Raw genomic sequence first — 17,344 nt, forward strand, 5'->3', positions numbered from 1 at the left:
CTACATTAGTAGTTATCACCAAGTATGAATGAGAAGTGAGTGAATAATGGACAAATTGTAATGCTGCATTCTCACCGGATGCGATATGCGCATCATATTCATATCTCTCTTTTGACGAAAGTCAAATTTACAGTTCGACACATTGACGCCTCGGCTGCAGAGCAACCGCCAACATTTTTCTAAACTTCAACAGAAAAACATTGATGATGTCGAGCGAGTAGCTTGGGTTTATATGCTTTTGGGGAACTCTATAGAGGCGACAGCAAGCACATCGCCGTATCTGAGTTTGCCAGATCATTCAGAGTCTCTCCCATTGAACATCACTCCTGCAGCGGGAGCTGAGCCCGGGATACGGCTATTTTAAACGTTACTTCTGTCTGTCCGTCTGCTATGATACTTTTTATAAACATGTTCTTGATAATCCTATTTTTCTAATGATATTTTTGCTGTAGAATAAGTTATTCAAGCTATAAACTGACCAATCAGATGCCTCAATAAAACTAGGTGGTCTCGTGTTGAATGTTCAAAGCATTTGTTTGACATATTCTTCCGAGCCCGCTTTCAGGGGAAGGGGTGTGGCCTTCTAACATGCTCACTCCTGATTGGAAGGAGTGGTTGCCATAAAAATGTAGACTCAGACTGAAACGGACTAATCTCGGTTTACTAAGGACGTCTGGTTCCAACATGGCAAACAGGCATATCGTGGAAAAATGGCAACTGAATTGACTTCATTTGGTTAGAACCGGAAGCAAGGCATTTTCTACGGGTGATGTCACACCTGATCCATCCAGTTATATAATACAGTCAATGGTGATCCCATCCCAGAAAATGGGACACTGTGGCTAAAGACTAATAGAATTAGTGGTGGCAAGTCAAGTGTCATCCAGCTCTTTAATATTGTTCAAAATCATTTTCTTAATGGAGAATTATGTGTGTAAACTCAGGAATTTGAGAAATCACTCAGAAGGAGCGGCGCATTGACTTAATTTTTCAGTAAAAGTCAATAATAACAATTTTGGTGATTTTTTTTCTATGGTACAGTTGTATGCGGAAGAAAAATCTTGAAATGCAATTTTAAACAACACACTTTAACTGTTACTAATAAAATAGTGAATAAACTACTCTCTAGGGATCATAAATCTGATTATGCTTTGTAAATCTGACTGATCACGTCAGTGCCTCACCAGTCATGAACCTCACTGCATGTTACTCTATCCATCCATGTAAACGTTTCTGTCTACTGCAGCATCTGATCATATAGGATCAACCTGAAGCTGTAGACATCAAAGTTCTAACTATATGAATAAACTAATCCTTACTTTACCAACACACACACACAGCTGAAGACCACAGTTCTAGAGTCTTTCTACTGGATACCATTTAGATACAGAACTGATTCTAAGCTTCTAATGGTTTAGACAGAATTTTAGGCACTTATCAGATCCATAAACCCATCTGTCACACACACACCCACACATCCACACACAAACCTACACACATCCATTCACACACAAACACGCACATATTCACACAATGAGATACACACACATAAACACCTGCACAAACACAAACTTAAATATACTCATAATGATGCAGAGATTCCCCCAGAGATAACCACTAACCTGTGTGTGTGTGTGTGTGTGTGTGTGTGTGTGTGTGTGTGTGTGTGTGTGTGTGTGTGTGTGTGTGTGTGTGTGTGTGTGTGTGTGTGTGTGTGTGTGTGTGTTTTAATGTCTGTCACTATGCAGAACTTTTGGAGTCACTATCAAACCATGTACTTACATGACCCGCAGAGTCTCCAGCCTCCACAAGGACCGAGCGTGAGTGCAGATTGCTCCCCCCTCATAGTGCACTGTCCTGAGGATAAAAGGGTTGAGTTACATCAAACTTGCATCAAACATCAAAGTTTTTCTTCTGAAGCACCCAAACACACACACAAACACATTTGGGTGACGCCAACTGCCAGTAACTGATACAGGTAGTCAATAGTGAGACGGGCTGTTCAGTACCATACCTGTCTCCAAAGTTCCTCTGGGCTCAGGCTAAACTTATCGGGAGAGGGAAATTCTGATCCTTTTACCTTGGTAAAACTCTCTATGTCTGGGATGAAGAGCGATGATAAACTAGAGCAATGTTTTTCAACCTTTTTTGAGCCAAGGCACACTTTGTCCTTGACAAAAATCCAGCGGCACACCAGCATCCAAAAATTAAAAAAGGAGAAACTCTATAGTCTGTATTGATGCACAGTCCCTCCACAATATCACGTGCAATTTTGTGATAATTGTGACAGACAAAGCTGTAAGTTGCAGCTGTTTTTTCTAAAAGTTGTAATGAAAGTTGAGTTAGTTTTCAGTAATAATTTTTAACTAAATTATTTGAAAATTTACCCTGGTAGTTGTTTTTTCCACCAGTTTATTATCATGCAATTTTATGTAACCTCACAAAAAAAAACAAATATATTCTTTTTAAATTGTGTTTTTTTTTAAAGATTTTTTTAAATGTTGGTGCAAAGGCAACAGTAATTTTTGAACAATATAATAACATGTTTTATACATTTTACACAAAAAACTAGCATTATATTTATGTTTTCTGTAGCTTCACAAAAAGTGAACATGTTGAAGTTTTATTAGTTTTTCTTTTGTCTTAATCAAAAATAAAGTATTTGAAGACTTTAACAAAAATGTTTTATTTCTTTTTAGATGATTACATTGTTTACATTTAGTTTAATTGTGTCTGTTGGCCACTTCCCCTTAATCCTGTTTCTTAAATGTTGTTATTACGTTTACTTAAGTTTAACATATAAAATAATTCAATATTCAATGATCCCAAAAAAGTTGGGATCTGCATTAACAGCAAAGTAGAACTTCTAGGCTGGTGTGGACAAGTGAGAGAGAACTTAAAAAAATAATACATTTCTCTCTTAATACTACTTAGAATCAAATCCCAAAAAGAGTATTTTCCGAACAAGTAGAGTCCCAATCACCATTCAAATGTCTAAATTGTTAAGAAGGTGAAGAAAACCTGACATGGGGTAAAACATGAAGAAAGGAGCAGCGTGAAGCTAAAATCACAATAGCAAAAACTTTGCCCCATATGAACTTAATTCATTTTAGCACATCTTAGTTAAAGGTAATTAAATTTCAATGACATCTGAAGGCTTGAGCATCATCAAAATAAAATAATGTGGGAAATGCTGTCCATGGTAAATCCTCTTTCCACCATCATATGTCTACAGTACCTCCTCTGCTCGTCCCCTTGCTCTCCAGATGGAACAGTCAGACACTCGTCCATATGACCAAGGAGCAGGCGTAGAACGTCCCCACCAATTAGGAAACCTGGGTAAACAGAGGTAAAAGGAGGAGAAGAGAAACATTCACAGAATGTAAGGAACTAAGAATGATGAAAGTGGTGGACAGAAGAGTGTCAGAATGTGTTCTTCTGAACCCTCTGCTGTTTCTGAAAAATGATGAAACTGTTGGTGCCGTGTTCAAGTGCAACGGACTGTTTTGCCAGTGACACTTCTCTGTATACCAGCCAGAGATCAACTGCAGGACGAGAAGGCTGCATGCTCAGGCATTCTGCTCAGGCATTCTCTACTTGCAGGCTGTCCCAAAAAATGTTTTCCTGAGCTTGATGCCACACGCAGGAGCTTTCAGCTCATGTTTTTAGCCTGATCGCTACATGGAGCGGTGTCTGCGTTTATGTCATTTCCAATGCATGGAAGACGCAGGTAGTGTTGAGAAATAAGGTCAATTAACTATGAAGAGTTCTACCAAAACATCGGTAATCACGTCTGAAAGCTCATAAACATAAAAGCTGCCATTTTGAAAAAATACTTTTTACATCATTTGTCACATGCAGCTCTGACTATCCAGGGTCAAATGTGTGCGGCGGGGGTAAGTGGGGAGGTGGGTGGGGTGAAATGCGAGGAAAAGGGTGGGCAGCAAGGTCTAAAGTGGGTAGCACCTGTGGGCCATACAATGTCTCTTGCTGCTTTAATTTACTGAGAAAACTGCCAATTCAGTTGGGAGGCATTTAATTTGTTGTAGAATGACAAATAATGGCAATACACTTACCTTGTGCTACCTCACTCCCAGAGCAGATTGGGGCCGCGCTCCAAAGCGTCTGCTGGAAGGCTGCGTCCACATGGAGGCTGCAGTTGCCGTAGGACAGATGCTGAAGGCCAACACAAGAGTTATAGATGATTTTAAAACAATGGAAAAGTTACTTTTTACCATTTCTGTATTGAGACTGGTAAAGGAAACAAATATAATGGCATTATTGTTTTATTAACAATAATGAGCCAAATCCTACAGAATATTTAAAATATTTTTATAAATTATATAAAAATGTCAAACTTTACTGTGAAAATTGACATTAGGTTAACAGAAAGCAGGTCCACTCTATCCAACAAAAATGAGCTTCTAAATGCATCTTCTGCAGCTTCTAAATTGATATAAAAACGGGGAAATTTTACGATCACTTCTGCAATGTTATTGAAACTTAAATGGTTATTTTGCATTCAAAAGGGCAATTTTGGGGAACTGAGAATTATTTCTGAAGATAGAAAACCTTTTTGCAAGTAAAAAAAAAATCTTTTTAGATGTCACAATTTTTAACACAACAATAAATTGATTATTGCAAAAGCACAAAATAATTCTGTAGTTGCTGTGTATTACATAAAAACGTCAAAATATTCGCGAAGAAGTATAGCGTTGTGTGCTTGTACTCTTCATCTTGAAGCTATGGATACACTGGCATGGGGCGTGGGATCGAGAATGCGCTAAACGCACATCCTTGAACGCACTAATATCCCATGGTGTTCACAATGGACATGTGTGTAAGCCTTTCTTATTGATCTGGCTTTCATTTTATGCCAGATGCTATTCCCAACACAACCTTCACTACCTAGACTTGTAAAAAAACAATCACGGAACACTGGCCTTGTGTGTCAAGCAACATCAGGTGGGACAGTCCTAACATTCTCACAAACATTTGAAGACCACCAAGCACCCAGTAGACGGTTGTTTGCCTAGAAGCTATTACAAATGTTAGAAGCAGGGAAGACGGAAACAAGGATGCAGTAAAGGTGTGATGCCGGGTTAATCAGCCCCTTTAAATTTCATTGTGATGAACAGCAGATCCTTGGTAAAAAAAATAAAAAAAATTGAGTCACAGATGGCATAGAACGGCTATACACTTAAAATATTCCATATTTTAAATATAGAAACGACAATCGTGCATTCAACACTGTGTTGTTCTCCTTTTTGACAGGACTTAAAACTCCTCCCAAATGGAGGAGGACGTTGCATTCATGTTCATCAAGGCTGGTGAATAAACAGCAGTATTATTAACAAGACACAATGACTGTTATATGTGCATGTTTTTATACTGCTGACAGAGGTGCTCATCACTGCAGTATACAGTGATGCTAATGTTAGCTTTTCTCTCTCAGCTTTGGGATATGCTTAGAAAACAGTAGAAATACATAGGAATACATAGCTGAAGACTGTTTATCCCAACATGGATGAGATTTTATGGGACCCTGTCAGAAATAAAATGTAATAGAAAAAGCAGAAAAAAAACTGTAAAAACCCATCTGAAGATGGGTAGATAAGATTTTATTTACCCTTTAATGGGGAAATTATTTTGTCTGCAGCAGCAAAATGACATTCGGTGCAATATTATAAAAGAACAGAAGAACATCTGTAACTTACATGACAGATTAAATCAAATTAAAACAAAAAATAAAATACATACAAAACAACCGTTGTAAGAACAAAAACGACAGAAACAAGAACAGCAACAACGTTGTCGGTACATAGTGATACAATGTGTAGGTACATAGTGTGTCACTGTAGTACTGTGTTGTATAGTCTGATGGCTGTGGGGAGAAATGATCTGCGGTAGCACTCCTTCTTGTACTGTGGATGTAAGAGTCTCATGCTGAAGGAGGTGGTCAGCACCTCTAGTGTTTGGTGCAGGGGGTGGGAGGGGTTTTTCATGATGGATGTTAGTTTAGCCAACATCCTTCTGTCCGCCACCTCCTGAATGAACTTCAGTGTGCAGCCCAGGACAGAGCTGGCCTTCTTCCTTTCTCTGCCTGCAATGCCCCCTGCCCAGTAACTCCATAAAGGACAACCGAGGCCACCAGTGTCATAGAAAGTCCTTTGCAGCTGTCTGCAAACACCAAAAGACCTCTGACTTCTCAGCAGGTGAAGGCGACTCTGGCCCTTCTTGTACAGCCCGTCCGTTTTGTTAGACCATGCAGTTTGTTGTTAAGGTGAACACGCTGGATGTTCACTGGTGAGTGTGATGGTGAGGACCTCCCGAAAACAAGGTCCTCACATTCGCACTGTCATCTGAAAACCTCTGTAGGTGACAGTGGTGGGAGTAGAATTTAAAGTCCTACGTGTACGGGGTAAAAAGGAATGGGGAGTGCACAGTCCCTTGAGGTGCCCCCTTGCTGGAGACTACCACATCAGACACACAGTCAAACAGCCTCACAAACTGTGACCTGTCTGAGAGGTAGTTGACAGTCTTTGCAGTGTCATGTTGGTCCACACCTGCAACCTCCAGCTTCCTCCTCAGCAGTGATGGCTGGATGATGTTGAAAGCACTAAAGAAAAAAGAAAAAAAACATGACTCTCACAGTGCACCCAGGGGACTCCAGGTGAGCAGGGCCCGATGCTGCAAGGAGATGATGCCTGGTCGATATCCAAACTGAGGATGAGGATGATCCTCTTCATAGCCTTCATCAGGTGGGAGGTTAAGGTGACAGGTCTGGAGTGTTTCGGCTTCATCGGACGAGGTACTGCAGCTGTAGTACCTGAGGTACCTGTAGCTGTTTTTGCACCTTCTGATCTTATGTCAGGTCCCTCTGTACTCTGCACAGGTCCTCCTTGTCCCCAGAGAGAAAGCCCCTCTTCTTCTCATTTAGTAGAGCCTTTAGCTCAGGAGTGACCCAGGACTCATTGTGTGAGAAACACCACACTGTCTTTGTTGGCACTGTGTTTTCCACACAAAAATGACTATAATCCGTGATGCTGTGTGTGAGACTGTCAATGTCCTCCTCATGTGGACAGCAGAGAACGTCCCCGACTGTGCGGTTAAAACAGTCCTTTAGTTGCACTGTTGTCTCTTCCGTCCAGATCTTCACCATTTTAACTTGTGGTGTCTTATGTTTCACCACTGGAGTGTAAGCAGGGGGATGAAACAGGCTGTGGTCAGAGCGTCCAAAAGGGGGAGGGGGTTAGAAGTACAGTATATGCATACTTGACATTAGCATAAAGATCCAGCATTTTATTGTACCTTGTATGACAGCTTTCATACTGGGTAAAGTTGGACAAGGTGGTGGAGAAGGGGGTGAAGGCATGGTTAAAGTCCCCAGACAACAAAATCAGGGCCTGCGGGTGTCGTGTCTGCAGCTGGGACACGGTGCTGTGCACACACTCACAAGCAACAGCGGCAACGGCCGATAGAAGGATGTAAACGTTGACTACTGGTACATGGGAGATAGAATGGCCGAACGCTGACTGTCACCAGTTCAATGTCCCTGCTATAGCGTTGCTCCTTAACAGCAATGCCTTTAAAAAAAGAGACAATATACTGCAGTGAGAGTGGGGTGTCTAGGTTGGGGGTGGGGTGGGGTGCGGGCTAGGCCAGAATTCCCATTGGGGGCCCGGTTGCCTTGAACTGGCCGGGGCTCTGATTTGCAACTTGGGGATAGGATCTTGCCTTGCTTCCCCATGGCTGTGTGGTCTTGGGGGGCTGGTGCATTCTGCAGTGCTTCTGCCAGACTGCATGACTTGACCTGGCACGTTGAGCTCGGGCGGGGGTTGGTAGCTGAACCAATCTATGTTGGAGCATGACAAGTCTCCCTCTTTCAACCTAAAGGCCCGTACACACCGGGACGAATTTCGCGCGCGTTTTTTCGCCGATGTTTAACGCCTCGTGACTAAACAAAGGGCACCGATGAGAGTGTGCACACCGACGCGAAAAAACGGCACGCGTCAAAGCGTCAAAAAAAAACAAAAACGCCTCGGGTTGTTTTTTTTTTTTTTGACGCGTCGCGTCGAAATCTATTCGACCAATGAGAATGGCGCTTTTGCACACGTGTCTGGAGCTTCTGAGGTTACAGTAAAACACGACTTGGGGGCGCTCAAACACAAAACTGCCTTGCCACATACCAGCGAAGAAGATAGACGCCGAGTTGCATCTACACATCCGCGAAGAAATAATGACGGACATTCTAAAATATCCGCGAACCAAGCACCAGTTGCTCCAACTGGTAATATTCATGCAATATTCATGAAATATTCATGTTTTCTTTGTATGATTCTGACAAGCGCGTAAATACTTGCTCTCTTCTTCTGAGGGAAAAGTGAGTTTAAGAAGCGTAAAGTTGCGCAGCGCCACCTTGTGTACAGGAGTATTTCTGTTTACATTAAGCGCCATCTAATGCCAGGGAATGAAATTGCATGTTCGCTCGGGTCATCGTCAGCGAAAATCGCCTGGGTGTGAACACAAAAAACGTGGCGAAAATCGCTGGCGAATAACGCCTGACGAATATTCGTCCCGGTGTGTACGGGCCTTAACACCTCACCAAGATGCCTTGGAGTGTGAAGCGGGGGGGGGTTGTTTTTTTCGCTTTAGACACGTAGGGATCATGGGTTTAAGCAACCAGCAATTTTAATTTTAATTGCACCCCCTTTTAGCACATACACTACGCACTAAACACCAACATACACACATATACTCACGTAGGGCCCATGTAGAGGACACGTTTTGTTATGATCAGTGTGGAGCAGGGGTGCGTGGCTGATCTTTTCTCCTAGTGCCTCTCACAACTGATCCTCATCTCATCACTATGTCTTTAAAAGCCTGCACCTTTCTGTTTCTCTCTGCCAGATGTTTACTTTTTAGTAGCTCATTGTCACTGTCCAGTTTGTGAGTCTAGCTCCGTGATTTAGCTTCCTGTCCGATTTTGTTCTTATTTTATGTGGAATAAACTGTTAACCTCCCCTTGGGATCGGATTCTGCTTTGGGGTCCTACCACTCACCATAACACATTTAGGTGATCAGATTCCGCTGTTGAAGAATTGAGGATCCTGTATCGCCCCAGTCCGCCAAATTTTGATTCCATCTCTTCAGTACACACAGATATACACAGCATAGGGGGCTGGTCACGTTGTTTCCTGTCTCCCACCTTCCAGACTGGGTGGGGTGGGCCGGTGTCTGGGGGCCAGTGGGGTTCCTGGGGTTCTTGACCTTGCAGCTCTTTTCCACGCAGTGAGGGAGTCCACAACATTTGAAGGGGGGGACCGTATCCCCCAAGAAGCAGGTAATCGTTGCCCACAGCAACTAGAGCCTGGTCCTCAGTCTCACCGTCCCCTGGCCCTGTGTAGGGCTTCTGCTGGTCGCCAGTGTCTGCCTTCCTAGTCAGGCAGTCGGTTTCTGCAACTTTCCCCTGTTTTCCCTCGGTAGGGCTGGAGGACAGGTTGCACGAGTGTGCAGTGCGGGCTTGCCATGTTTTGCCCGGAATGCCTCTGGGAGTGGGGGAGGGTGGGGGCTCAGGACTCCCGGGTGGTGGCGTGCCTCTTGTCTAGGCACCATTGTGGGTCTCGAACATTGGGTCTGGGCCCCGAGCGCCTTGGGGTGGGACAAGTCTCTCCTTCTCCTCGGCCGGGGGACTGCCTGGCCTTGGCTTCTGTCTCCGTGGCGGGGGTTTGGTGCGCGTCAGGGTGGTTGCTTCAGAATCTTTGTCTGACGGTGAGGCTCTTGGATGCCTGGATTGGCCGGACTGCTGTACCGTCTGCCCCTAGCTCTGGAGTGTGGGATGACTCCTGCCTTTGCTGGAGCATTCAGTGTGATCAAGGTACACTCTAAGAAGCACACATTCGTTCAACCCACCAGCTTATTTACTTTTTGCTCAAATATAGGCAAGGGTACTGTTTTTACACCCCTCTTCAAGAATATTGGTTATGTAAATCTTGTGTATACCTGTCTGTGTGCACAAGTCTTGTGAGATAAATTTTCCAGAAGTAATGTATGACTATACTTAAAACCTGTAGATTGCTGTCTGCAGACTATTTGTTGATGTGTGTTGGTGTGCATAGGTGAGAACTAAGTCAGGCAATTTACTTATGACATTCTTATGTTTTTACTCTGTATTATCAACCACCCCCGCCCTATCTAACCCACCCCATTCTAACCCCTTATCTAACATCTCACTCTCTCTCTTCTTTTCTTCCGTCCAGTCCAACAAGGAATGCATATAAATATAATCATTATAAAGAAAGAGTAGCCTCAAATACAAAAGGGGTTCATACAAATATACAGTTGGTTTGTCTGAAGATCCATAATCCCCTATTGTAACAGCAAAATCTGTCCAACACAAGAGGCCTTCAGCTCTCATCTGCTTGCTCAGCTGTTGGACAGGACAAGTTAAAAATAAAAAGAAACAGGAATCAGAATGGACAAGGGAAATTACATAGAGGCTGGGGCCCTGAACCCCCCATCATAACTGAGACAGTTGGTGATTCTGGAATAATTTACTCGAAGAGGTCAGAGCAGTAATATGGAGTCCTATACTGTTCATAATTCAATAAATAAATATGACCTCATGCAAATACACAATCAACCAATAAATCTCTCATAAATATATAAAAAGATCATGAAATGGTGAAAAAGCTGCACACAAATTTTAAATTAGCCATTATATTATTCAATATATTTCATTTTGCTATAAAAACCTGTTCAATATTTTAAAACAGCATTTTAAAATATTAATTTTATTCATTTGAAATATTATTATAATTCTACATCTTTTTTCAGAACCTTGGATTTCAAAATCAATATTTTCCAAAGTAGCTTTGTTTTTTATTTCATGTTGCTGTTTTCACAATGGCGTATTTATTTCATGAAGAGCTTTTTCAGGAGAATGTCTCTGTCTGTCAATCAAACCAGACAAGGCGGAGACACTTTTGTGATTGGCCATTCCTTTACTCACACATGAGCAGCAACACCCTGACTACATCGATCTAAGATGTTTCAGCTAATGTGACGGCGCGATGCACACTCCTCAACACTAGGGGGAGTATGCACCTCAACACATCCACAGTGTTACCAGAAATTGGGCAGTTTTGGTTCTAAATTTGCGGATAAAAGTGGCTTTGGGCGAGTGTAATTCGGGTGATTTTGTGGTCGGTTCAGCAATTTTCATCTTCTCATGAACATTTAGTAGTGGTCTAAGTTAGGCTGGGTGGCTGTTGGAGTTCCACAAAACGTCTATGAACTGGAGTTCAATAAACACACCATGCCGCGTGTGGGAGGAGCTAGTAGCTAATGTTTTTAGCCTGACAGCCACTTGGAGCTGTGGCTGTGTTAATCTCATTTAAAATGCATGGATGCACAATACACACGGAGTGTTAAAAGATCAGGTTTATTTATTTTGAATAGTTCTACATGATAACAATGTTTTCATGTATGAGTTCATGAGATAATCCCAGAAAGGCTCTGCTTAAACTCCTGCAGTCAAACTATGTCTTAAATTACGTGTAAATCAGAGAGCCCAGCGCAAAAGTGTGTGTGTGTGTGTGAGCGCAAGTTAAGGGTCTGTTGTTCAGTTCGCTGGAAAAGTAATGATAAAAAAGTATATCCAAAGTATAGAGACTGAATCTTTTAATAACCCGCTCTGAGAGGTCTGAACGGGGAAGTGATGCCCAAATCAAACCCCGGATCTCCGCTGCGTTTTACAACCAGAAAGAGAAACTTTCGCAGGAAAGGTTCAACATTTTCCCCGAGAGGGAAAAATAAAACCAGAGGACCTGATTTATAATCATTGTCTCAATGAAAATAGAAAACATATAAGGTTCAGGAGGCCCGAGCAGGCTTGTTCCGCTATCCGCTGCTGCCTGGTCTGACTCTCTGTCGGTCCGCCAGCTCGCCTCCTCCTACGAGCCGACACAGTGTAAGGCACGATGACGTGAGACTGGATCTGTGAGCTCAGACAGCAGAGCTGTTAGCTGCAGAGCAAAGGAGAGCCGAGTGAATGGCGTAAGAGAGTCAGGAGAGTTTCACAGGGGACTTCGAGACGTGGACGACCGGAGCTCCTTTGGTCCACACAAACCCTCAAACTACAAAAACAGAGTCGTCCATGTTTGCATATTTTGCTGCAGACAGATAGTTTGTATCAAATGTCAGCAAAGCCGCACGGATATTGCTGAAATATGCCATCTATCTGACTGGCACACCCCAGAGCGGGTATCGAGGAATATGAGTCGATTTCCAGGGATCAGCAAATGAGCGTTTAGATCCCACCCACATTCACTGATTGACAAATAGACTCATTCTCCTGAAAAAGCTCTTCATGAAATAAATAATCCCTTGTGAAAAACAGCAACATGAAATAAAAACAAAGCTACTTGGAAAATATTGATTTGGAAATCCGAGGTTCTGAAAAAAGAAGTAGAATTATAATAAATTTCCACATGATTAAAAATGAATATTTTAAAATGCTTTTAAAATAATGAACAGGTTTTTAAAGCAAAATGAAATATATTGAATAATATAACGGCTAATTTAAAATCTGTGTGCAGCTTTTTCACCATTTCATGATCTTTTTATAAATTTATGAGAGATTTATTGGTTGATTGTGTATTTGCATGAGGTCATATTTATTTATTTAATTAAATACTTATTTATTTAATTATGAACAGTATAGGACTCCATACAGTAAGTGATAGTGAAGGTGTTTCATAGAAAATCTTAGAAGTTGACGATCAGTCCTTTACCTCCAGCATGCCTTGAATCCTCGACTGGAGAAAAAGGTAATAGGACTCCCAGCTATGTTTACTTCCCCATTGGTGCACCACAGGTTGTGCCTCCTGCACGCTTTCAGTCCAAAATATTGCAGGGACTGCCAATATTCGACTGTGAGGAGGTGTCATGGGGTGTTTTTTTTTCTTGCACCTGCATGTGTGTACTATTTGTGTTCTTACTTTGTGTTTTCAATTCATTCCTCCTAGTTATAAAACTTAAAACTCAGAGGGTTATAGAATGGAATGCTAAGGAGTAACAGGCGTGTGATCGGGCTGATTTAGAGTAAAAACGACTCGACAGGAACTCATGACAAATGCTGCCAGCAGCAATTTTAAGACACGGCGGCCACAGGAGCTGCACACGGCAGCGTTTTGATGTGCCAGCCGCGGGAGCGGCCTGCGGGGGCATTTGAGTGCAGCAGAAGTGGAGGCAGCACACGGTGGTGCTTTGGAGTGCCAGAAGTGGGGGCTGCACGCGCCGGAGCTCACTTGCAGGGTCGGAACAGCTAAGTTAGGTCCATGAGGATGGCGACATACAACAGCAGAAGAGTGCGGTTACGACCTGCTTACCCTCTCTTTGTCTCGGTGTGATCACAATTACCCAAGACGAGGAGATGCTTTGTGATCCAATTTAATGGATTTTATTGCATGCATTTTTTAAAACTATTTTTACTGTTCTTATAGTAATTTTAAATTCGGTTGTATGTGTTTTTTTTAATTACATTGGATTCGGACTGTGTGCTCCTCTAATCACTGTGGAGCATTTGTATGGCAAGCCTTTTTTACATGAAATCGATATCCTTAATATTAGAAGTTTTTAAGCCTAACTAGAAATGCCAAAAGTACAACTAGTTAATAGCCTACAAATCTGAGAATTCTTCTACCATCTGCCATTTCTTGATCCTCAACTTTCGCTTGTCTCTGACCCACCTCAGCCAGCTGCCTGTCTTGACTCTTGCCTATCTTTAACCCACATCTGTCAGCCGCTTACCTCTCCATTTGTCCTTAATAAAGTGCTGCACATAGATCCTCCTGACTCTGGCTCTTTGTTACATAAGACTTTGCTGAATATGGATCCAGCAGTAGAAGTGGATAGACCCTCCAACCTGGCAGGGTTTGAGCATGGTCGTCAGCTCCAACAGTTGACCACATCCACTGATGCCATTTGAACTAACTTCCAGGCTAGTCAAGCAGCCAGTGCTGCTCCTCCTGAACAAGTTCCGTCTGCTGTGGCTCAGACATATCCAGCTAGAGTGGCCTCTCCTGTTTCCACTCTGGCGCCCCAGTCACTCCTTGTCTCTCGCTGTTCCTTGTGCAATGCAAGGTGTCACTCCTGTGCTCACTCCTCACCGGCAAGGCACTAGAGTGGTTGTCGGCCGTGTTGGCTGGCGGGGTAGTGCCGTTCCATTCATACGCCGCGCTTACCCGGCAGCTCAGAGAAGTCGATCCCCTGTCTCCCTCTCTGGCCATCAGCAGGAGCTATCTCCAGAGTACTAACACTTCCTGGTTCTCGACACTCCACTTCCCATCAGCCCCTGCTGTCCCTCCCAGGAGCCTCACAATGGTTTCCCATCAGTAGTCACTCCCAGCTGTTTTTAGTCTTGTTTGGGTCTCTGGTCTACAGATCTAAGCATTCTTCTACCATCTTCTATTGGCTGATCCTTGACTCTTGCCCATCTCTGACCCATGTCTACCACCTGCCTGTCTCGACTCTCACCATGCTATCCTTAAGCCTTTTTATTGTAGACAAAATCCATGTACATGATAACATTATTACCTTTTGGTCACAAAAGAACAATTCCTTTGAGAAATATAAGTTATTTTTGTGAGTTCTTTTCCTATCCTGGAGTAAGAACTAAATCTGTGAGGCACTGGCTTTCACTCCTTGTGGGTGTTGCCCATTTCATGACACCAACCTAAAGCCGGCCTTGGCGGCGTTTCTGCATCTTGCCCACAAAAAAATAAATAAAATAAAAACTTTTTGTATATGAATATTTGCATATAAAAGGAAAGGTTTTTTTGCAAACACCACTAGCTTCGCAGAGAAAGCGGGTGTTTGTGTTAGCCTGAGGGCGGTGCTTGCAGTGCTGACTCCTTCTGGATGGAGGTGCTCGTGAGAACTCGCTCGTTTTCATGGGTTGGGAAGGGCTGGTGCTCAGAGCGCAGATTTTTAGAGGAATACTCAGAAATGCGTGAGCAGATCAAAATACAGCTTTGGGGTTTCTTTTCATGAGCAATGAACATTATAATACACTTAAAAGCTCAAAAAACTGGTTTTGCATAGTTTAGGCCCTTTAATAATATAAGATGTTTTACTGTTTGTTTTTTAAATTGCACTATGGGCAGAGGCAAAACGAAATGATATTAAAGACTTTTCTTCCTACTGTCTTTCCCTCCATGACATTGATGCCCCCACTTACCAGATATCTCTCAGAGGAGACGCTGACCAGAATGAGATCATCTCCCACTCTGACCTTCTCTCCTTCCGACCGTTGTTTTGATGCAGGATGAATGGTCCACCAGCATGCCTCTCCTGCAAACAACAAACTCAATGAATCTTCTGAGGAGTCCCAACACAACAATGTGGCGACAATGTCCAAGAAAAGAAAAGTTGCACACAAATGTTGTATGTGCATTAAGGTGAAAAAGTAAACCTGAAATCCAGCTATTCACTGGGAAAGCACAGAAACATGACACTCTCCCCAACTTCCAAGGCTGAACTTCATTCATTCATTTATCTTCTTCTGTTTTGTCCCTTTCAGGGTCACGGGGCTGCTGGAGCCTATCCTGGCCACTTGTGGGCGAAGGCAGGGGACATCATGGACAGGTCGCCAGTCTGTCGCAGGGTCACAATCACATGCCCATTCACACTCACATTCACGTTCACATCTAGGGACAATTTTGTCACGGTGAGGGGGGATCGAGAGCCGGTAGGACCCAGACTCAGAGACGGGAGGCAAACGGGTTCAGGACTAGAGGGTTTAATGACAAACAAACAAAAGGCGCTGCAGAGCAGGATGACAAAACAAAACAAAGCTTACTGTGGCGTGGCGAGGAACATGGAACATGGCATGAAGGGACAACGACACATGAAGACGTTAATGTACCAGCACAAGAGGAAGGGAGAGACGAGACTTAAATACAGACAGGGCAGACAAGACACAGGTGAACATGATCAGGACAGATAGGGACAAGGAAGTAAAACTCAGGAACATGACCAAACAGAACACCTTTCAAAATAAAACAGGAAACAGAACCAAACATGACAGAACAAGAAATAAAACAAAAACCAAGACAAAACAAACCCAAACCATGACAAATTTAGAGTAACCAAATCACCATGAAGCATGTTTTTGGACGGTGGGAGGAAGCCGGAGTCTCCCACGCATGCACGGAGAGAACATGCAAACTCCACACAGAAAGGTCCCCCGTTGATGTTCTGTTTCAGGTCCCCCCAGCCGGGACTTCAACTAGGGCCTCGGTCCTTTTTAAGTCTTGGAAGTGCCAACCATTTAAAAATTGATTACGGGGAGAAATTAATAATTCTGGTTTGTGCTAGGTTGGAATTCTATGACACCAAGTCTTTAATACATCAGAACAGAGGTGTCAAAGAAAATGCCTGGAGAAAGATTCACGAGATTTGCACCTTGTCATTTTGCACCAAGTCTCTTCCAACTGTATGCGCTAGTATTGAGTAGCGATAGTCCAGAGTGAACAGCATGTGCTAAAAGCGCGTTCAAGAACCAGCATTCAGAGCATTCTTAAACGTGTCTTAAGGCTTAACATAACAGCTGCTCTTCAGATCGTTCCTCACATGGTAAACAGAACAGGTTTGAAAGTTTGATATTCTTTCCATTTTGAAACTTTTTTTAGATGAAAGCAGTTCTCCACAGGCTGAAATGTTCTTACCTGTAGTGTTTTCTTGCAATCCAACATCGAAGGCTAGTTTGTCTGTGGAAGAGCGGGATGTGGACAGGCAGCACAGGAACTAGAACAGAAACAGTTCCAAGAAAACCTTTTTCTTTTTCTAATTAAGGAACTTAAGAGTCAAAAATGCTTGAGGCTTTTCTCACCATTCCACTGTAGGAGTGCCGCAGTAAGACAGCATGACCATACAGCAGAGTACGATGCCCCCCTCCCTAAGCATGGACAGAGAAAGAGACGCAAACACAGAGAGGACAGATAAGGAAAAAACCAAGTTATGAAAATGAATGAGCAACTTCCAAGAGTCTTCGTTCTTTAGAAAACACTGATCATGAGATGTTCCTAAAAATTAATCCAACTGAAGTTAAGCTAAACCATTCTTCCTTTTACTTCCTTGGCATAACTTCTGAAAATGAACTCTTAAAGATTAACAATGTTTTGAATCATATTTAACAGGAAACTAAACTTAAGTCAGTTCAGAAACGTACTTAGCAAAGGTAGGGATCAAGTTTCACCAAATACTTGTTTGTTTGTTTGTTGTTTTTTTTTACTTTTCTCCCTTCTGGTTATCAAAATGTTCTTCCTGCCGTCTTGCTCAT

General features: G+C 42.8%; 1 protein-coding gene across 2 annotated transcripts in view; it reads right to left on the reverse strand.

Moving 5' to 3' along the window:
• Window positions 1-17,344, reverse strand: part of LOC101172231 (ryanodine receptor 2) — a 310,508-nt gene that overhangs the window by 244,176 nt on the left and 48,988 nt on the right. For both annotated transcript variants that reach the window (XM_023949560.1, XM_023949561.1), the window contains exons 4-9: window positions 16,895-16,960; window positions 16,731-16,809; window positions 15,242-15,354; window positions 4,077-4,176; window positions 3,239-3,335; window positions 1,783-1,857 (exon numbers count right to left, since the gene is read on the reverse strand). In XM_023949560.1, coding sequence (XP_023805328.1) covers window positions 1,783-1,857; window positions 3,239-3,335; window positions 4,077-4,176; window positions 15,242-15,354; window positions 16,731-16,809; window positions 16,895-16,960 — 530 coding nt within the window. The remainder of the gene's footprint in view (window positions 1-1,782; window positions 1,858-3,238; window positions 3,336-4,076; window positions 4,177-15,241; window positions 15,355-16,730; window positions 16,810-16,894; window positions 16,961-17,344) is intronic.

This window comes from Oryzias latipes, chromosome 19 (genome assembly GCF_002234675.1).
Source record: "Oryzias latipes chromosome 19, ASM223467v1".
Lineage (NCBI taxonomy): Eukaryota > Metazoa > Chordata > Actinopteri > Beloniformes > Adrianichthyidae > Oryzias > Oryzias latipes.